The sequence below is a fragment of the Eleutherodactylus coqui genome, chromosome 6 (assembly GCF_035609145.1).
Source record: "Eleutherodactylus coqui strain aEleCoq1 chromosome 6, aEleCoq1.hap1, whole genome shotgun sequence".
NCBI classification, from domain to species: domain Eukaryota; kingdom Metazoa; phylum Chordata; class Amphibia; order Anura; family Eleutherodactylidae; genus Eleutherodactylus; species Eleutherodactylus coqui.
The window spans coordinates 56353058-56375804 of record NC_089842.1 but is presented as its reverse complement, the minus strand read 5'-3'; the positions used below and the strand labels follow the sequence as shown (position 1 = coordinate 56375804).

General features: G+C 47.2%; 1 protein-coding gene across 3 annotated transcripts; it reads left to right on the top strand.

Annotated features, from left to right (window-relative positions):
• The first annotated feature begins 26 nt into the window (after positions 1 to 26).
• Positions 27 to 21506, top strand: SPSB1 (splA/ryanodine receptor domain and SOCS box containing 1). Of its 3 annotated transcripts, none has more exons than XM_066606857.1 (3): positions 27 to 105; positions 14614 to 15426; positions 19673 to 21506. In XM_066606857.1, the coding sequence occupies exons 2-3, from the start codon at positions 14733 to 14735 to the stop codon at positions 19798 to 19800; spliced, it is 822 nt and encodes a 273-aa protein (XP_066462954.1). In that variant the 5' UTR covers positions 27 to 105; positions 14614 to 14732; the 3' UTR covers positions 19801 to 21506. The 3 variants fall into 3 exon arrangements, with proteins under 3 accessions (XP_066462954.1, XP_066462953.1, XP_066462952.1); XM_066606856.1 differs by having other exon boundaries at positions 77 to 255; positions 14617 to 15426; XM_066606855.1 differs by having other exon boundaries at positions 77 to 255.
• The last annotated feature ends 1241 nt before the right edge of the window (positions 21507 to 22747 follow it).

Genomic DNA, 22747 nt, shown 5'->3' with positions numbered 1-22747 from the left:
GCTGGTAGGATCGGGGTGGAGTCACCAGGAGTGGGCGTGGTCTTCGTGGCGGTTATTCTCGCGAGTGTCCGGGCAGCTCTCCGCCTCCTCACTCGGCGCCTCAGGGTGAGAGCTCCCGGTCCGGGGGACGCTGTTGCACGGGGGAGGGCGCCGCCGGCCTGGGCCCGGCCGAGGCTGTGAGGGACGGGTACTCCGAGGGGGCCGCAGCCCCGCAGGTTCCGTACATCTCTCTAGGGGGCGCTAGGGGAGGCCCCGGTGAGTAAGAGGCTCGGCGTGAGGGCTTGTACAGTGGTGGGGGGACATGGCCGGCCTGCTGTGTGAGGGGCAGCGGGTGCCCGGCAGGGTGAGGAGCCCGTGGTCTCCTGCAGTCCGTGGAGACAGCCGTGACCTTGTGTGCCGCCCCTCACCTGCTGCCTCGGCACGGCGCCGGGCGCTGCATGTCTTGTGCCCTCCACTCACTGATGGGGTATATATGTATATAGTAAGATGTATCAATATCTTTATTAATTTGTGTAATCTAGTAGCCCTGAGGCTGGCATATTCCTGTACGATGGGTACCCAGGCTGGCACAGACTCTGCATCTCTTGCAGTCACTGGGATCATAGGCTGGTGCCCCCATTACCCGTAACTGGCATATGTTGGCACACAGGCTTGTTCACATCAGTCTTTGACTTCCATTTTTGCATTTCCATTTCTGGAGCTGTAAAATGAGATTTTTTTTTTTGAGGTATGTTTACATGTAGCAGAAATCTGCATTTCTTACCCAAAACAGTCAATCTGCATCAGCAGGGCGATGTTGTCTCTAAATTAAAAATGATACCCCACTCCCCTGAAGTCTTTGCACTCCCTCATCAGGCATCTAGCAGGAGCAGCGCTGCTGGTTACTTCTGCATCACCTGATCAATGGTGCTGCGCTCACTAGAAGCCGCCCGGTGAATGAAGACTCCAGAGGTGAGAGGGGCGCTGCGTCTTCTGAAACCGGCTGCGGAAGCAGAAAAGTATCTGGAAGTGTTTCCGCTGCGGGAATGTGTGGACTTTGCCTGGGAATCTGCATGTGTTTTCTAGTGAGATCTCTGGTCGGACACTTCAAGTGTCAGAAGATCCTTAATGCAAGTCCATGTAGTAAAGGCAGTTTGTTGCCTCCATCCGCAGGAGAGCGGCACACTCAGTATGTGCGCCGTTGTAGTGTTCCAGTTCTTGGTGCGGCTGCAGGCTCTTCTGGTCTAGATGTGTAGACACTTAGTGACTGAGGGGACTTCATAAAACTTGGCTGTCCACATCTGTGCCTTGTAGTCACTAAATACCCCACTATCATTGAGCACCCATCCCAACAATGTTGGCACCTTGCAGCAGCTCCTGGATATAGAAGTGGGACCCACTTAGAAGTGAATGGGGGGGCTGTATGTGGCGCTGCACCCTCGGTATACACATCTGTAATGGCGGTAACATTTTGGCTATGACCCGTCTTCTGCATCTGTTTTGCATGTAGATTTTATCCTATGCATCTCAAAGGGTAAGCCAGTGGCGCTCCTGTTGCCGAGGCACCCGCTCGACTTGATGATTTCTATATTAAAAGTTTTGTAAACTCTGCACAGAACCGACATCCACTTTTAAATGTAAATAGATGGAGGATTGACCATCTCTGTCTGGGCTTAGGCCGGTCTCGCAGGAATCACGGAAAAAGAGGATCCACAGCAAACCACGTGCTCTGAAATGTATGTACTTTCGCTTTTTCCTTCATTTACTTGGAAACAAACCGACTTCTGCGAACGGAGGAAAGATTGCAGCATGTTCAGGCTTGTTGCATACAGCCTCCATTGAAGGCCATCCGACCCACAGCCCATCCGCAAGTAACTTCCTAGCAATGGCACAGGAAATGCGAGCATTTAAAACAAAATCTGTACTGCGCATGACTGATGGCGAGCGTCCGTGGTCATCCGCAGTAGAGAAAAAGGTACGCGGAGTCACCAGCCGTGGTCTGAGCTGGATTCTGCTGCCGGCTCCCACATGAGATCGGCCATGGGATGCCCTCCAATGCAACAGAATGGCCATATGACCTCGCTGATCAGAGGTTTCTAGAAGCCTTGCAGATTTTGCAGCAAAATTATAAAGTACTGTTTTTTTTTTCTTTTTTTAACCAGTTAATGTGTTTTTTTATTAATGTTTTTGTGGTTTAAAAATGCAACAAAAGATGCCAAGTGTGACTGCAGACTGCAGACTCGGGGCTCATTGTTGGGCAAGGTAGAAACTACATACGATTTCAGCGTATTGTCAGACACATAGGAATCGAATGTGGAAGCTGACTCATTCGTGTGGGACTAGCCTTAAGGCCCAATGTCCACGTGCGGATTTGACTTATTAAATCCACACGGATCTCCCGCATGGAAGATCTGCAGCTCTTTCTGCTAATGGAAAACAATGGGGGTCCGTAACAGAACTGAACCCTGCGGCTTTGATTTTTAGGTGCTTTGCGGATGCCCCATGCAGATCTAAAATCGCAGCATGCTTTACCATATCGCAGATGTGGCTCATCTCTATAGGAGATGAAAACGCGCATTTTGCAATCATGCGCAAGCCGTTAAAACAAAAATTAAGATCTGTAGTGAGAATCCACATGCTGTGGACACTCGGCACTAAGGGAATCCAGACCAGACTGACGGACTTTTAATGGTGTGCAGGGAGGAGAAAAAAGGGTTAAGAGTTGTCCATTTCCAGACAACATTCCCCTATAGCTTCCGCTGTACCTGCCTATCCTCTGCCATAGTGATCAGCGCTGCAGCCCTGCTGTCCTCGGTGTCTGCTGTGGAAGATGTCACCTGACCGCTGCAGCATCAGCGCTCACATCCTGGGCACCATGATGCAAAGAGTTCAGAACTGACTTCTGACTGGCTGTACCAGTCAGGGGACATCCTCTTCCTTAATAAAGACTGGGAGGGTGGTGGGGCAGAGGATGGGTAAGTAAGCTCCTGTTGTAGCACAGCTAGAGCTGCATGGGAATGTTGTGCAATAACAGCACAACCCTTTCCCTTTTAAGTGGGCGCACTTGTCTTCACAACTGGCATACAGTGGGTGCTTTTTGAGCACCTTGCCATAACCAAAGATGTGCTAACTGGCGACGTGTGAGCCCCCAAACAGTTGTCATGACCATTCCTTTGCATGTGCCCTTAGAATGAATATGCAGGCTCTTGGGATGCCCTCACATACTGCTGACGGGCCATGTCTTCAGGATTTCCTTTATATTGTGCAGGTGATGTGATGTCTGAGGCACTGACAATAATTGCAGCAGCTTCTCTAGAGGATATTCCTAGATCCCTGGCCTGTTGCTGGGACTAGAGCTGGTGCCGTTGCATTACCCTGATATCATCCAATGAAATCAGTTGATTTTTAATGCTTCGCTGGGCGAGGTGGAGCGCAGACTACGATGGATATGGTGTTGCTTTAGAACATGATGTTGCTTGGGACTGCATTTTAGAACACATTCTGTAAACTGTTGGTCTGAAGTTGTGATTCTCTGCTTCCTGTTATAAAATGCTTGAACAAGCAGTGGGATGTATATTGTAACATTGTTGCAAGGGGCAAATAACTGGCAACATCTACAACTGTTACTTAATGGTAACAAACAGGAGGGCCAGGTGTCACTTGTTGCTCTGCAGATGCTGCAGACAACGGTCTTTGGAGTCTCAGGGCCTCCCTGATGATAAATCACTAAGCCTGACTACACATGACTCCCTAATGCTAGCTGTAGGACGCTACTTGCGTGCCGTTTCTCTGTAGGGTGGAATGTGGTCATACAGCTCTCTGCCATGAAATGTGGTAATGACTAGTTTCTCTTGGCTGTGGAAAGCTCCACTCTAACTGACACTTGTTTGTGAGGTCTGTGGGGAGCTACTATAGACATGGTTAAAGGGAATGTTAGGAAACTACCTCCTGTGTAGATCAAGTCTTGTGGATCATGACCCTTAAAGATCAATACACTTAACAATTCTTTTTAAATTGTTATCTTGCTACTTTCACACTGAACTTAATGGCACTTTTACACGGGCCGACATTTACTTAAACAATTGCAGGAGCAGGGGGACATCTACACATAAGAAGCTGGCAATTCATCGATAAACAACCCCAAGTAAATAGTGAGTGGGTTTTTTTTTTTGTTTACACTGAACAATTATTGCTCAAATTTGTTACATGTAAATGGACCATAAGGGACCTTTTACTTGCACAGCAAATGTGCCTGTAACTTTTGGTACTTTTACAGGACACTCTAATAGGCTGTCCACTGCCTGTCAGGTGATGCTGGTCTCTAGTAACAGATTACATGAAGTGGGAGGAGGGCTTGGGGTACAGTAGAACCTCAACTAACGTCATCTGTCCAGAAGCAATGGACTTTAGTAGAAATCAATGTTAGTTGAGGACATTATTTCCATAGGAATTAATGTAAATCCAATTAATTGGTTCTAGACATTCCAAAAAACACACCAAACACTATTTAATAGCGTAACTCTGGTCTTTAATACCAAAAACAATAACAATACTGAATGAATATAAACACAACTGTAAAGAATAACACTGCAGGGACCTCATTATAGCAGTACGCATCACTGTTATCTGTGGTTTGACATAGGACTGCAGTATTTGCAAGTGTTTCTTTACTGTACTTTTTGCAGTACAGTGGGGATTCAGCTGCTGTACTGTCAGAGGCAGGCAGACACAGCAATGTTCAGCCGGCACTGTGCACTGGGGAGGGTAGGGGGAGGACTAGGCGCACACTGAGGCAGGAAGTGACCGGCATCAGCTGCGCGCTGGCTCACTGAGCGGTGCCCAGGGTCATGGAGTGGTCAGCGTCTTTATCTGAGGAATGCAACCTAATTTGAGGGACCACCGCTGCCCTGACATCAACGTAAGTTGAAAACTGTTAAGAGCAATCTGTACTTCTACACAGGACAACTGTTGCTGATAGCCACTCAGTGAATGGAGGCAGAGATCTTCCAGCTGCCCACATTTGTTGAAAACAGTCATTCAAAGATGAGCAGCTGTCTGTTTACACGGAGCGAGAGGTTGCTCATTAGTCGCTTCGTTTCAGTGAGCTGAAATAAGGCAACTAATGCGCTACTACTTGCTGGGTGCCTTGTTGGGTCCTGCTTTTACATGGGATAACTATTGGTCATAGTCTCTCTTGAACATGCCAGCCCATGTAAAGGTACTCTTGGCTAGCATAAGGGAGCTCAATGTATTAAGGCTAGCTCATTCAGCTTTCCCCAGCTGCTATGCCCTGTGAACTGGTATACCACTGCCCCCACCTGCTTACAGCTCTAAGTAGGCATCAGTCCTGATGGGCATGGCAGGCTTGCAGAAAACAGGACTAACAAACAGCTGTTGTGCTTGCATCAAAACTGCACCTCAAGGTTTGCTGCAGAGCAACCGCCTCAGATCAGACGGGCACTCCGCTGGTGACAGGCGGCACATAAAGGACTGGCAGACCTGTTAGAGGGTCACCACACACTGGAAGTGGATGGATAATGGCTCAGCAGCTCTGAGACAGTTGTCAGGAAAATGATGAAAGCCATGTGCCCTGAGACCTAAGGCTACAAGCCCGTGTATGTGATGAAATGGCTGGTAAGCTATATCTGCTGCTCGGTACAGGTAAAGCATACTTGTTTCAAGTCGCTCTTCAGAATACGTTTGTGTAGGGAAGTAGCAGAGCTCTTCCTGTATGACTTCTATATGAACCTCTAGCAGCTGCTGCCTCCCCAACTTCTAAGGGCAGCATGTGAGCAGGTCTATCTCCAAACAGACTTTGGCGATATTTCAGTGATTGGTTAGTGTAGGGGAGAAGTGGCTCTTGAGTAGGTAAGGCTTTTTTTAAAAGATATTGCAGTCTTCACTTGTTCTATTGATTTTTATGGAAAGGGCTTCTTGCGATGACAGTGCTTACATCCCTAAAGATGTCTGCACTTCATATGCATGTGTTAATAAAGGTGTCCATACTTATTAAAGGTCATGCTAGCCAAACAGGCAACATGGGACAGGGGTGCCTCTTGTCTTGTATCTTATTCAGAGGGGTGTTGGAACCCCCTGAATAAGACATGACTTATTGAATAGCTGATTGGTTCATTGAGTGCTGGCTATAGATGAGCCTGCGCTTGATGAACCAATCTCTTGCTGGAGGTGGGGCCTTCAAACCCCATTACCAGCAAGAGCTGCTCTGTCAGCACTGAGGTGCCTGGAGATCTGGAGGGAGGTCTTGGGCTAAAAAAAAACAAACATATGTCTGTCCAGTTCAACCATTAAACAACCCCACCCCTCTCCTTCGTCCAACAAACCCCATGAGGTTAGAAGTCAGTGTTCCTCAATTTGAAGGGGGGGTGGGTCCATTCTGGCAGTCCAGAATAATCCATAGATCAACAACCCCTCTGCAGTAGTCAGTAATTATAACACATAATATTGCACTCAAAGGCATTGATCTTTTAGTGAGTTTGCCATCACCACGTCCTCAGGCAGATTTCCAGTCTCACTGCTCTTACAGTAAAGAACCCACTCCTATGTCATGTGGAAGAGTCCCGCCTTGTTAGTCAGTCCTGGGTATAAATAGATGGGAGACTTCTTGTCCCCTGATATAGTTATTAGGTCACCCGTCAGCCATCTTTTGTTTTATAAAGTAAATGAATTTTGATGCCCTTTGTATTCCACCCATTCAATGTCTTTTATTTGCCTGCCTTTGTACCCACTCAAGCCCTGATATGTGCTTGGGTACAGCTGCCCAAAACTGTTCACAATATCCCATGTGTGGTCTGACTAGTAAAGAGGAAGAACAATGTTCTCATGTGCCCTTAAACCTTTTGATGCACCCCATGATTCTATTTGCCTTGGCAGCAGCTGCCTGACGCTTGTTGCTCCAGTTAAGTTTATAGTTCACTAAAATCCCCAAGTCTTTCTCCCCACTCCCATGTCTGATACTCAGTGGTTTCCAACTTGGTGTGTAATGGTGGCATGCATTTCCCTACCTGTGTGCATAACCTTACCATTTAAGTGGGACTGCCAGGGATGGCTGAACTCTTGTACTTGACACTTCAGCTGCTCCATTGACATGCTTGGAGCGGTAGCAGGCATGACCACTGCTCAAGTCATCTGGGGAGGCCTAATCTAGTGATGGGTGGGTTTTTGTTGGACAAGCCCTCTAAGAGCTGCCTTCTGTGTCTGGGACTTCGCAGCTGGAAAGGGTATGAATGGCTGTCGGACTACTGTATTAATCAGGGTGCTCTGTCTTGTATCACGGCCCTTCATCCAGATTGTTAAGGTTTCCTCTTGCTGGTATTGCAGACAGGAAGTCTGCTGTGTGAATCTAAAATCTTCTATATGGTTCTAGTCATTTCCTGAGCCCTTGCTTCCACCTGCTTTCATTGACTGCTGGTGATTAAGCACTTTGCTGTGGCAGGAACTAAAGAACCTTTCTAGCTAAAATAAGTAATTGTATCTGCTGCTGGATGACAACCAATATGGCTGCTATTAGCTGTTCACTCCAGGGTGATTTGTAAGAAATGGTGCTGCTTCATGAAGAATCCAAGGAGTGAGGTAGGTCACTGGAGAGCGCTGCAGGTTGGCAATGCTACCATCTTGTATGTGTGCTGGCTCTCCAGACTCGTGAAGGGTTTGCAGAGCCTTGTGGGGATCTAGAGGTCATGAATGTTATGAGCCGGCTTGCTTAATCTTGGGCATGTCTTGTACTTGTTGGGTTGTTGTAATGTAAGATTGGTTCACATCTCTGCTAAACACTTCCAATCTTTGTCCTGTCGTGTTTTCGTTTTTCTGTTCTATCAATGCCTGAAGGACCAGACCAACTACTACGGGGTCGTCCATCTACATTGGTGTCTGTAACTTTAAAAAAAAAAAACTAAGTGCTGCTGCATGCAGCTCTGCCAGTTTTTTTGCTGAAAAATCTGCATTGGAGATTGTGGGCAGAACTGCTGATGTGAACCTCGTCTTAAACACATGTTCACCAAGTGGGTTGCTCTCAATCTGACACTTGTTCTGTAGAGATTACTTTTCTGAGGTCTCTTATCACTGTCATTATTGTAATGATGGGTAGTACCCAGGATCCACCATTCACAGTAGGTGGTCACAGCTCATACATCTGCTTAGTGACCTCTGCACAGGCTACAGAACATGAGCTTATCTAGAAGTCACAGGTTCCCTACTGTGCGTGGCCCAGTCCTCAAATTGTGCGGTAGGGCACATAGTCTACAGACAGTGCAATAAGAATCTGCAGTCAGTGAAACCTTTTACACTTCTATTTTCTATCTGATTAACATGTATAATTAACTTCTATCCCCTTTTAAATGCAACATTTTATAATCTTTCTATTGTGCATGTTGCATTTTAAAGGGTTGTCTGGGACTCTTTGGATCCCTCTTATTGGTGACCTATCCTGAAGGAATGATGGTAGGGGTCCGGAGCAGCAGACCATCTAATCGGCTGATTTTCAGCACCGTTGTCACCAAGGACAGTGCAGGTGCTGCTCCTGGGCTGCTGCTCTATGGTCAGCACTCTCTGCGCTGGTCATATTGATGGCATGACTGGTCAGCAATAGAGAAGAGGGAAAATCCAAAGTCTTGGACTACCCCCTTTTTAGGCTTTTGGTGGCTGCTTAGGAGCCTGAATTTTCAGTGAATGGCAGCCCCTTTGCTAGTTTTATCCACACCATTGTCCCTGTATGGTGCAGGGAGTCACTCCTGCAGGACTTGGGCTGCCTCCTCCCTTATACTATCGCAACGTCCCAGCTACCTGGACTATGTGACATGAGGACTGTAGAGTGACCCCATGTAATGCTGTGTGCACTCGGCTTAGTAGTTTGGGATCTGAGCAGTCAGTACGCTATCTTGTACGGGGGAGTTGGTTTGGTTAAAGGTCTCTGCACATGACTGGGCTTCGTAATCCTGACCTTATCGTTCAAATATTCCGGTCCTTGTGCAATACAAGATGTACGTTCTGTCTTGTGGAGTGTTGTAATACTATGGAGAGGGCTTGTGACCTTTATAAGCTCTTCTGTGCCAAGTGGACAGCCCATTGTGACCTGCTAGATACTTGTGAAATGCCATTAGGCATTCCCCCTGACCAGAGGTACTACTGACCGGTAATGACTTTATTGCCTGGTTGCAGCTCTTGCAGAAGCTAGCTTGGCAATGGCTGATGGCTGTAGGCCTGGCTACTGTGTACCTGATCACCTGTATTTGCTGGAAGACATGTCAGCTGAATGGATATCCATGTAATGCACTAGCCTACCGAAGTAATTGGAAATCCTGAGCAACAGTAAAAGTAGGACTTGGATATGTTAAAACTTGGGGCTTATCAGGCGTATGCATGAAACACTGTCTCCTGCAGCATCTTATACATTACAGCCCATATGCTGAGTATGCACTGCATGTCCGTGAATCTAATGTCAGGCATGCACAGGTTTGTTTTTTAGTTCATTGACTCCATTCACTGTGCATCAGGCGTGCGTGCAACGCACATATGATACAGTGAAAACTCCCGTGGGCATTAGCCCTTAGCGGGGCCTCCTTTAAAGGGGTTGTCCCGCGCCGAAACGGGTTTTTTTTTTTTTCAAACCCCCCCCCCCCCCCGTTCGGCGCGAGACAACCCCGATGCAGGGAAGTAAAGAAAGTTTACCGGAGCGCTTACCTTAATCCCCGCGCTCCGGTGACTTCAATACTTACCGCTGAAGATGGCCGCCGGGATCCTCTGTCTTCGTGGACCGCAGCTCTTCTGTGCGGTCCACTGCCGATTCCAGCCTCCTGATTGGCTGGAATCGGCACGTGACGGGGCGGAGCTACACGGAGCCGCTCTCTGGCACGAGCGGCTCCATAGAAGACTGCTGAAGACCCGGACTGCGCAAGCGCGGCTAATTTGGCCATCGGAGGCCAAAAATTAGTCGGCACCATGGAGACGAGGACGCTAGCAACGGAGCAGGTAAGTAAAAAACTTTTTATAACTTCTGTATGGCTCATAATTAATGCACAATGTACATTACAAAGTGCATTATTATGGCCATACAGAAGTGTATAGACCCACTTGCTGCCTCGGGACAACCCCTAATGACATGGGATATTTTCCATGGTATATTTTCAATTTGGGTCTGATGCACACTTTTAGCTGGTATTCCCCTCCATGCATCCTGCAAATGTCTGGCAAGTTCTATCACTGGCCCATCTACAATGGCATAATGGACATTTGTTGTTGGGCAGTTGAGCAATGGAAGAACGTTCTACAGGATGAGAAATTGCACTATTCCATCTTCAAATCAGATGGATGTACCTGGATGTGGAGGTTGACTGGGTAAAGCCTCTTGCCTGTGTTGTGCCAACAGTTACGTACAGCTGAGGGTCTGTTGGTCCATTGGTTAGTGACAAGGACCACTAATACAAAGGTTTACCCTGACATTCTAGGCAATATGCTTCTGGGAATGGTCAGCAATACTTCCAACAAGACAACGTGGCTTGTCAAAAATCCAACCCTGTCTTTAATTGGTTTGAGGATATGGGTGTACCATGATTGGAATGGCCTGTACAGTGAGCCAGCCTTAACCCTAATGACCATCTTCGGGATAACTGGCATGTTGTCAGGAAATATGAACAGTGTCCACTTACAGAGAACTTGCCAGTTGTTTGCAGGATGAATGAAGGGAAATGTCAGCTGAAGTGTGTCTGATGTAATTATGGCCAAAGGAGCCCCCACTAGGTAATGTAAATGAACACTACTCTTGCTTCTTGCTCAGTTGTCCAACTGACTTATGGAGGATCAATCAGAGCAGGGACCTGATATTTGGTAGCTCTTGGCTCCACATATGGGCTTTTGGCTGGGTTTTCTGATTTGGTAACCCAGTCTATGGTGTCCATATTACTAATGGGACGTATGACTGGGGGGAGCCTCTGGCCTCATTCATGCACTGGAAAAGTCAACACTTTCAACAATCTGCAGGGTTACCACAAACTTCTGACATGGATCTTCAGCTGAGCATGATGCAGATGGGACTGATCCGCATGCAATCAGGCCCGCTACGGATTCTAAATGTAGAATCTGCAGCGGGTCCCTCCTGCCCCGCGGACATGAGCGCTTAAAATTGGAATTTAAAAGAATTAACTCACCCGCAGCGGACCGGGAAGGTCTTCTCTTCCTCACGGCTGGATCTTTTTCAGCCGGCGGATGAACTCGTCACGCCAGCGGCACGTTGCCGCCGTGCGCATGCGCCGGGCACATCCACCGAGCCGAAGCAAGAAAGATCCGGCCGTGGAGACCCGCACGAAAATGGAGCATGGTCCAGATTTTTTCATGCTCCCTTTTTTTTTAAAAATCACTTATTGACTATCCGCGGGTATTTATCTACCCCGCGGGTGGTCAATGCATCCCTATGGGGTGCGGATCCGCGTGCGGGAGAAGAGTTAAAATCCACTGCGGATTTTAATTCTTCTTTTGCCTGTGGACATGAGGCCTTAAAGGTGGATTCTGCATCGGATTTGTGTCAGGAATAATCATGTCAGGTGTATGATCTGTGGCACAGGTTCCTGCTGAACTTAGACTACTAAAGACATGGAATCTGTTATATTTTAAAAGCTGTAAAACAGACTAATTTAACATCAACTGGAGTCTTTACGGTGTCTAAGAACTGGTCTTTGGTATTAATAAAAGAGCATCACATGTGCTACCTATCCACAATTGCAAATGGTAGGCAGCAGCATCATTGCCTTCCCATAGCTCAACAGGGTTGTTCGTTCAGCTGACTTTATGTATGAAGCATATGGGGGTCGTTCTCGCCATAGTGACCAGACTTGGTATTGCAGGCCAGGTTCCCATTCACTTCAAGGGAGCTTTGCCTGTAATACCAAGCCTGACCACTGCAGTGGGAACAGCACTGTTTGCTTCCTGCAGATATTGGCTCAGCACAAGCTCACCTGCCCAGAGAACAGCTGATTAGCAGTGGCCCCCTTCCACTCTACTAAGGAGTAACTGGAGGATGGGCTCAAAATAAAATACACTGTTTGACAAGAAGCTGAGCTCCTAGTTGGGAGAGAAGCTGTCGGTCTTCATGCAGCAGACAAGGAGAGGCTGATGCGGCCCACCCCATGACTCAGTGCTCAGTCTAACCAAAAAGTACAGTTCTTCAGAATAAAACACCCACGAGGGCAACAGGCATCCCTGTCCTGGGTTCGTGCAGAATCTGTTTCTGAAACATGTTAATTGCCTTTAAAGATACTTGACTTCTCCTGTTCCACTCTGTCGTTTAAGCCCAGATCAGGCGTGTAAACTACTGATTTGGCGCCTCTTGTAACCATAAACTATCAAAACTTTAGATGTGACTCCAAAGATGTAGCAATGATGTCTAGTGATTTGGCCTAGTCAACCCCCTAGCTTCCGGTGGTGACAAGATAGAACAGTACCTACCTTCCCTATATGACTTGCTGACTGACTTCATTAACTTTTTTTTCTACTTCCATCAAAGTACAATCCTATCCGTGTGTAAGGAGTCTCTGGTTATCTGGTGCCGGTTTGGAACGGAAACTGCTTGTGAACCCCGGTGCTCATACTACATACACACTGACAGGCAGTGCTTGGACAGACCAGTGGATGTTCAGCTGCACTCAGTACAGGCAGATATACCGGTTGCCTTAAGACCTGTTCACACCTCACTTACTACATATTTGGCATGTGGTGGGAAAGATCTAAACTTAAATACCAAAAGTTGCTGCTGGTCATATAGGAGCCAATGTGTCGGCATACTGACACATGGACAAGTCTGCTGTGACTAAGGCTTCATGCGCACTCCATGTGGTGAATCTGGTGGTGCCTGCTGTTGGCAACCCTGCTTACCTGTCATTTCTTCTCTGTACTGCAGATGAGCTGCCAGCACACATGCAGTATATAGATCTCTCCAAGCTGTCACTAGGCGATGGCGCAGATCCCATGACACTTCTGCAACATCGCAGGATGAATGTCTTCCATCGACTTCAATGCAAGTCATCCGTGTATCCTGCTCTAAAATGGAGCATGCTGCTACTTACTTTCGGCACAGTATCCACAAATAAAATCTGCTTGTGTGCATGGAGCAGGAAAATCTCCACATCTATGGGCAAACTGAGAGCGGATCGCCGGTGAGGAGTGCGGGTTCTGCAATTCAATTTGCCCAGTGTACTAATTCTGTACAGGGGTGTAATGTGTTCACTTGTATGTCTATATACTAGTGATGTATGTCATGAACAGAGCCTTAGTGACCTCAGCTATTCCCTAGGTTGGTGTCTGTATGCAACTGTTTTGCTGATGGAAGTGGACAGCTCCAGACATTGTGCAGCTGTCTAGGCTGGTACTGCAGGCTGAGTCCACTGAAGTGAATGGAAATCTGTGCAGCAGCCCAGGTTGATACTCAGGCAATGTCTGGAGTTGCCCACTTCCGTTAGCAAAACAGTTGCCTACAGAAGTCCACTGAATGGGAATCGGCCTGTAGTATCAACCTGAGCCACTAGAGTCCCATTCACTACAATAGACTCTGTGCTGTGGCCCTGACTGATACTGCAAGCAATGTCTGCAGCTGTCCATTTCAACAGCAAAAAACTACTTGCTATACATACAGTTGATGGCTTGGGGTCCTATGTGGCACCCCCAATTTACTGCTGATGACCTATCCGGAGGACTGATTCTCAATAGCTAGAAGTGGGACAACCCCTCTTATGTTGGCCATACACATTGCCTGGTTCTATTGAGGTGTCTGTATAGGGGCCTCCTGACCTGGTAGGGGATGTGGATCAGGCAGCTGGATTTTTAAAGGTGCATTCTGAAACTTTTTTTTCTATTGATGACACAGGTCTGCCACTTGGGATCAGGGCATGAAGCCCTTACCATGGCGCAGTGGCCTGGGTTGGCGGTGCAGGCACAGCTGCTGTAGAATTTAATGGGTGCTGTGCCTTAAGTTCCAACCTGGGCTGCCATACCATGATCAGTTCTTCCTGTGGTGACTGAGTGACGGCAGCACCAGGAATCAACTGATCAGTGGATTTTGAGTGGTGGATCCCTCCTGATCATCTGATGCCCTCAGTGCTTTCTAATTAAAAAAAAAAATCCCAGAATACCCCTTATCTTCCAAATCCTTTTATCAGGGAAATAAACCACTATTGTCTCTTTAGATGAGCTGATATGTTGGTCTCTTGTAACGAGCCCTGATCTGGGTTTGTTTTCCCTCTAATACACTGGCTGAGAATCTCTTTATGGGGATGGACAGATACCATTGTTCATCCCTCTAGGCTGCTGCACAAACAGGTCTGATTCCGCATGCAGGAGGCTGCAGCGGCCCACCTGGTGACCGCACATACCAGTCTCATCCGTACAGCGGCTCACTAGACATGTGCAGTACATTCTCCAACCCCCCCCCCCCCCAAATCAATGGAAGCAGTCTGAGGACACCACTCAAAGATACAGCATGCTGCATTTCTCTAGTTTGTAGTGGGACCTGAACACTAACTCATGTGTTCTCTCTATCCAAACTCTTTGGGGGGAAAGGTTTTGGTAAATACAAGGTTACAAGTTTCTCTTCTGATTGTGGTCAAACATTAACTTTTTTTTTTCTCCTCCCAGTAGAGCAGCCAGACCTGAGCAGCGACCTCCAGAGCTTTCTACTGGCCGGTGGACATCAAGAGGCTGGACAACTGAATGAGATTACCTCTGGATCTATAAAGGTGAACCTGTGGTGGAATATGGGTCAGAAAGTCACAGGTGGCATTAAGACAGTGGACATGAGGGACCCAGCATACAGGCCGCTGAAGCAAGATCTGCAGGGTCTGGACTACTGTAAGCCTTCTCGCCTGGACCTCTTGTTGGATATGCCTCCCGTGTCGCACGACGTACAGCTCCAGCACTCATGGAATAATAATGATCGATCGCTCAATGTTTTTGTCAAAGAGGACGACAAACTTGTTTTTCACCGGCATCCGGTGGCACAGAGCACTGACGCCATCCGTGGCAAAACTGGTTATACGCGAGGGCTGCACGTCTGGGAGATCACGTGGGTCATGAGACAGCGGGGGACTCATGCTGTCGTAGGAGTAGCAACTTCAGACGCTCCCCTTCATTCTGTGGGTTACACCACGCTCATAGGAATTAACGGGAAATCCTGGGGATGGGACTTGGGTAGGAACAAACTGTATCACGACGGTAAGAATCAGCCAAGTAGAACATATCCTGCTTTCCTGGAGCCTGATGAAACCTTCATTGTGCCGGACTCCTTCCTGGTGGTGCTGGATATGGATGATGGTACGCTGAGCTTCATTGTGGATGGACAATACATGGGCACCGCTTTCAGAGGGTTAAAGGGAAAGAAACTGTACCCCGTCGTCAGTGCGGTGTGGGGCCACTGTGAAATCAGAATGCGATACATAAATGGACTTGACCGTAAGTAATGTGTTATTACACGGCTTATTTCAGCAGCCCGTCTTGTCCTCGTAGACAGTTACCATTACACTGTCTCCAGAATGTAAACGCTTGTCTTGCAGTAATGTTTGCTCTGGGTAATCTCTTGTAACTTGGCTCCGGGTAGGAAAGGTTACCTGTCATTATACTATTGGCTGTGGATCTTCAGCTTCGGTTTCATTGTATGAGTAATATCTATAAAGGTTCTTCATTACTGACGCACAACTCCAACGACTGGGTATCTATGTCTATACCTGGTGATGTGGAAGGAACAGCCTGCAGCTCCTGTGTAGATGAATGCTGGCCAAGTTGGCTCCAACATTGAAGAACCATTCAATGGGCTAGAGTTACTGCACTTTTTAAACTCTTGACATGTCAGACTTTGATTAGTGGAGGTCTGGGGACCAAGACCCCTGCTGAAGTGGAAGGGCTGCAGCCCAAACACTCACTGCGCCCCTTCTGCTAACTTCACCGACTGTTGGCTCTCCTCGGCAGCTGGAAACTGATGCATAGAGATCTATGAAGGGGTCTTCAGCTGCCGGGCACCAAAGACAGACAAATGGGGTGAAGTGCTAAGGTGAGTGCCGCAGCCCCTTCTCTTCAGCCGTTGGTGAGGGTCTCTGCATTTGGATCTCCATTGGTCAGAATATGGCATGTCAAGTTTTTTTTTAAAAAGTGCAGTTACTCTTTAAATGGCTTGTAGCACATAGTTGTGAAACATCTCCCCAAACTGTAGTTTTCAATAGGGATTTTTTTTTTTTAAACTACTCCAATGCTCAGACACATTAGGTGGTCATTGAAATGGAATCAAAAGAACAGCAGGGGGCACAATAACAAGTGTGGAGCACTAATGTCTAGAGACAGGAACAGTTAAAGCGACTCTCCAGCCGTGGACAAGCAAAGATGGCCGAACTGCTTCTCACTAGCTAATGCATGCTATTGGTGTAGGACATTACTTTGGCCAGTGATGTCCATGTGAGCAGAACTAGTCAGAGCGGCATGTAGTATCTTACAGGTAGGGTTTAGCGGGTCATGGCCTGAACTTCCTATGAAATCTTTTAAAGGGTATAATGAACTAGTGCATGTCTTCATCATGCAAAACACATCTTGTGAAATCCTTTAAAGTGACCACCTGGTCCTGGATGACCCAACGGCTGAACTTCTGACTGACTATCTGATGCATCGGCAGTCTAAAGCCTCATTTACAAACAATGCCAGACACTTGTTCCCTCATGTACTCGCTCCTGTGCAGCAGCATGGGAGAGAGTACAAGTATTGTTGGCTCTCAACAGGGCGGCAGGAGGAGATTTCTATCTTCGCTCTCCCCTCTCCACTAACTTAACATAGCAACCGTTCAGTGTAGACAGCAGTACTGAACGGCCGCTGTGTTAAGTTAATGGAGAGGGGCGAGCGAAGATAGAAATCTCCTCCTGCCACCCCACTGCGAGCCAACAATACTCGCTCCTGTGCAACAGCATGGGAGAATACATGAGGAAACGAGTGTCAAGCATGGTTTGCACAACATTCGTCCCGTGTAAATGAGGCTTTAGACTGCCGGTGCATCAGATAGTCAGAAGTTCAGCCATTTGGTCATCCAGGACCAGAGGGTCACTTTAAAGGATTTCACTTAAAACGTGTTTTGCATGATGGAGAAATGCACTAGTTCATGAACAAACCTTCAAAAGACCTTATAGGATATTCAGGCCATGACCCACCAAACCCCGCCGCGGGGCACCTGTCCCTGGGCTGCATTAAACCCTGCCGCGGGGCACCTGTCCCTGGGCTGCATTAAACCCTGCCGCGGGGCACCTGTCCCTGGGCTGCATTAAACCCTGCCGCGGGGCACCTGTCCCTGGGCTGCATTAAACCCTGCCGCGGGGCACCTGTCCCTGGGCTGCATTAAACCCTGCCGCGGGGCACCTGTCCCTGGGCTGCATTAAACCCTGCCGCGGGGCACCTGTCCCTGGGCTGCATTAAACCCTGCCGCGGGGCACCTGTCCCTGGGCTGCATTAAACCCTGCCGCGGGGCACCTGTCCCTGGGCTGCATTAAACCCCGCCGCGGGGCACCTGTCCCTGGGCTGCATTAAACCCCGCCGCGGGGCACCTGTCCCTGGGCTGCATTAAACCCCGCCGCGGGGCACCTGTCCCTGGGCTGCATTAAACCCCGCCGCGGGGCACCTGTCCCTGGGCTGCATTAAACCCCGCCGCGGGGCACCTGTCCCTGGGCTGCATCTGTTTAATGTTGTGATGCAATCTTCAGAAACACAAGCACTTCTGGGTATTTCCACTGCATTAACCACTTCTGTATCGGAGTTGCAGTATATGGACAAGTGCCGAGTAGGCAGTCCTACGTGAACCTTCTGGATGCGATCTTACTGTTAATGTGAAGTTATGGCAGTAGGGAAGACCACCTGGCGGTGGGGCTGAATGTAGTGGCTCTGCCGCTCGGCAGCGACGTGTTGGCTGGGTATTAGATCTGTTCACATCTTCGCTGAATATTTCCACTTTCGGTTCTGCCACACCACTTGTTTCTCCAATGACAGATCTGGAACTACTGGCAGCCCATTGACTAGGATTGGTTCTGTTGGGTTTCCATCATGCTGGCTGGTAGACTCGGTATGCTGTCTTCTGGCATGTATGATGGAAAGCACTAACAGAAATGTGAACAGAACCTTAATCATGGCCATACTGTCAGACTGACACTACTCTGCAGACTTGAAATGGCCTTTAGAGAGTGTAGTTCAGACAGCCATGTATATGGGCAGACGCTACCATTTATCTGACATGGGTGGAGCAACCTGTGATACAACTGGGCCTAAATGTAGTGTAACATGGCAGTTAGGCTTCGCATGCAGGAGCCTGCAGCAGCGTCCGCACACACCTGGCGCTTCCAGTCTCTGTACTGCAGGTGGACCTGGTAGCTCGCCGTCAGACATGGTCATTTTTTTTTTTTTCCTCTACTAGGCAATGGTGCAGACAGGCCATAGGTTATACTGCATCCATTAACTTCAATGGAAACAATCTGTGCAAAAAATGGAGCCTTTTTTTTTTTTTTTCCTCCTTGCAGAAACTGCAGTTGGTCTCCAAGTGTACAGGAAAAGCATTTTTCCATATTATGCTACTGCTATGGACAGTATTTGGGTCTGGTGTAGAATTTCTACAAATGTCCACCCGTGTGCAGATGGCCTCAAGGCTATAAACGAGGCATTAATCTGGTTGGCACAATCTTGCAACAAGTGGAAATGGATGCCTTGAGTTACTATCTGATGGTAAACTCTACATGGACTACAGGATGAGCAGGAATGAATCCAACTTCTAGTTAAGAGCCGCCATCGGGGTGGGTATGATGGATAGTCCATGTCAGACAGTACTTGTGATGACGCCATCACTCTTCCACACAGCTGGGCCGCATACATACGTTCTACATCCGTGCTGCTGTTTAACCCCTGCAGATGGTCTGCCCTGACACTGGATATCTACTGTACCCATTCCAGCTGAACTGAAGGGGCTGTAGACCCTAAAACAGGGTTTACTGCTAGCTTTTAAACACATTGGATTTGTTCCTACGTGTCCTCTAATTTGTCTTTTTGGAGGGTTACCCCATGTTAGGGGTTTGCTATTGCGTCCCTGTCAGGTAAAGACCTGATGGTTTGGTCCATTTTTGGCCAGTGTAAAGTGTGTAAATAACACTTGGGTTCTCTCAGGGCTCATTAATGTGATTGTGACTTCAGTGAGTATCATGCATGTGATGCATGGCTGACACGTAGTGAATGGAGTTGTTGAAATTACATGAATGTTCATTGCTATATTTACATTGGCATGTAGGCACAGTCGATGTGCATGTGAAAGATCGCTGCATGCTCTAGGTGGCTAAGCAGTTCTTTGCTTGATTTGTAGTGCAAGAACTCTTCCTGGTTGTCCTAGGCTACCCCTTTACATATCAACCGAGCCACTGACCTAAATGTGCTTTTGAACAGAGTAGCAGGATTGGTGTATTTGGGTCAGCCAGCACTGACTTTAAAGGGCTTGTCACTTCTAGCAGTTTTGTTGCAAGCAGTGGACAGCTCTGTATACTCTGCAGTGGTCAGAGTTGGTACTGCAGGCCCACTCACTTCAATAGGACTCCACTTGCAATACCAACCCAGGCTGTGAGTTGATGCTGTGCACATGTGGTTATTTTGCTCTTCTATTGTACAGCACATTTACCATTTTCACTCTTCCTTACAGCTGAGCCCCTTCCTCTGATGGACTTGTGTCGACGAGCCGTTCGCCTTGCACTGGGAAAAGACAGACTGAATGAAATTCCAACTCTTCCATTGCCAGCGTCCCTTAAAGGTTACCTCCTCTACCACTGACAATCCACACTACGGCCACCATGGACGGGTCACCCAGTGCTATGCATCCCAAGACTCCACTCTTGTCCTTAATGCTTGTTGGTAGGAAGATGGTGTCCTCGCATGCTTGTGTCCAACTACAGATTACCTCCAAGTTTTATCTTTCTGGGATCCACAACAATTGGGTTTTGTATGAAGGACATCTGAATGTTGTGTGACTTGGAGATGTGATTTATGTGTAATGAGTTGACCAACTTTTTTTACTTTTAACTTAACCTTCTGAACAGGAAGATGATTTTTCCATATGCCCTATGATGGGCTCTTATGTATGTCCTATACATTTTAATTGTATGTCTTGTCCTTTTTACTGTTGTTGTGCCTCAAAACACTATCTGGAGTAACAGCTTGGAGCTCGGTATCATTTACATGGCTTGTATTATCCATATGCCTTCAGGAAGCTCCCTGCGCTCAGTCTCACCACTTGAGGGTCGGTGTTGTCTGTTAGTATTTGCACAGCATTCACCTAGAAGTGACAACCCTAACAAAAGCACACCCTCCATTTTTAATGGCAGAGAAGTGTGTTAGCGGAGCAACAATTTTATTTTATCGGGAACTTCACTTGCTGCCTGACCGATGCCCGCTGCATGACACCTGTTGGCAAAAGTAATCTTCTGCCACTGGGTATAGAAGTGCAATATAAAGCTTGGAGCCTTTTTAACATATAAATCATTATACTAGTAAAGACTTTAAATTAAAAAGTTTACAGGATTATAGTCTTGACTTTTTTTTTTTTTTTTTTTTCCTTCCTCCTGTCCCAGAAACTGCGCCATACTCACCTGTCTGGTATTGTAGCTTGTCGCCATACAATGAAATGAGGCTGAGATGATATACCGAACATATGAAGTGCTACTATACCTAGTGCAGAGTTTCTGGGGAGTTGAAGCAAACCTTTTTACCTCCCCATCTCCCCGCAATTTTGGATGCCCCTTTTGTAATGCAGTATTTTTATGTAAAAGGTCCCTTATTGGATCATACGCTCCATAATTTTATGGCTTTAGGTCAAACTTATACTGTCCCAGACCAGACATGGTTGTATACTAGAGATGTCATTCACTTTTTTGCCCTGCCCCCCAATGCCATGTAGATAAAGGATGAAGGCTATATACGTGCAGGTACAATGGGTATTGTTTTTATGTGTTTGTCTGTAGGTATGTGAATTGTGATAAGTGCACCTGATACCCGGTCACACTACTGAGGCGGCGGGTTTGTGCTGGACTGTTAGGAGGCTCAAATGTTACGTTATGGCCTTAACCTGTATACATAGAACATCCCCTTGGCCCGAAAAGCCGCCTCCTCGAAGGTGCCAGGTGCACTATAAAACACTGCTGCTGTAGGTACTAAAAGAAATTGGACTTTTTCTGTTTGGTGAAAAAGATGCACAATCATGCCAAGATGGCAAGGGTGGCTCTTTACCAACACTGCCGCACCTAGAAGTGGGTTTGCTGGATATGGACTCTTGCTGCATTGCACAAACTAGACTGTTTTTACAGGATGTCCTCGGGGGTGGTTACCTTCCAGGACTACCCCTCCCCTGTGCAAGTAGTCTTCCACCTCCAAAGTGGCTTAGTGAGTCTCCCTACTGTCTACAAATTGTTGCCTGTACAGTTTTGTTCTCTTTATAATTCTGTAGATAATAAATTCTGTAATAAAGAAATAGTTTAAGTATATTATGTGTTGTGATCATTCATGTTGGGCTTGTCTGCACTGTTCACTCTATGTACTTGGGACTAACTTCTTGGCCTACAGGGGCATTAAGCGCTAAGGGTCTATTCATTCATATGGGTGTCTGCAATCAGTCCAGACACTCTTCACTGTTTTTTACAGCTCTTGTCTGCCTACACGTGTGCAACCAGGCCTGAATGATGTCAGTTTAGTCACAAACCTCAGAAAATGGGGTGCAAAGAAAGGGGTGAACACTGACTGCTTGCTGCATTATGCACCTGTAGACTAGGGCAATTTTGGCCAGTGAATGCAGACCAAAATGGGACATGCTTGACTGGTTTTTGCACAGCATTGTTATGCATAATATGGTTTACCACAGATTGCCCATGTAGACGGCAATCACGTAATCCGCGATACAAATCTACCCTTGTGACCCTGGCCTAAAATGTTGCTGAAATCCTGCATGATCTATCCTCGTAGCACCTTCAGATATCAAGTAAACACTAGGAAAAACTGCAGCATTTCCACAACACATCAATCTGCACTGTAGATGCAGTTTTTGACCAGGAATCTGTTTAGTGTGCTCCTGTGTTGCCAATTTGAAAACAAGTTTGGGTATGGCTTTGAACGACAAGTGGGTTGATGCCACACAACCCAAATGAATAAATGATAAATTGTTACATAAACAGGTGATATTCAATATACAAAGAATCCTAGAATGGTAGAGTTGGAAGGGACCTCCAGGGTCATCGGGTCCAACCCCCTGCTCAGTGCAGGATTCACTAAATCATCCCAGACAGATTTGTCCAGCATTTGAAGACTTCCATTGGAGAAGAACTCACCACCTCCCATGGTAGTTTTATTTTTTTTTTCAAATATCTAATTTGTCTCCTTCCTTTCAGTTTCATCCTATTGCTTTTAGCCTTTCCTTGTACAAATGAGAATAGGGCTGACCCCTCTGCACTGTGACAGCCCTTCAGATATTTGTAGGCCGCTATTACGTCTCCTCTCCGCCTTCTCTTCTGCAAGCTAAGCATTCCCAGATCCTTTAACCGTTCCTCATTGGACATGATCTGCAGACCGATCACAATCCTGGTAGCTCTTCTCTGAACTTGCTCCAGTTTGTATGTATCAGACACAGTATTCCAGATGAGGTCTGACTAAGGAAGAGTAGAGGGAGATAATTATCTCATGTGATCCAGACTCTATGCTACTCTTAATACATCCCACAATTGTATTTGCCTTT

Coding starts and splice junctions, on each gene's coding strand:
- SPSB1 (XM_066606857.1), top strand. CDS start 14,733: ATGGGTCAGAAAGTCACAGGTGGCATTAAGACAGTGGACATGAGGGAC. Junction 15,427..19,672: donor ATACATAAATGGACTTGACC/GTAAGTAATGTG, acceptor TCTTCCTTACAG/CTGAGCCCCTTCCTCTGATG.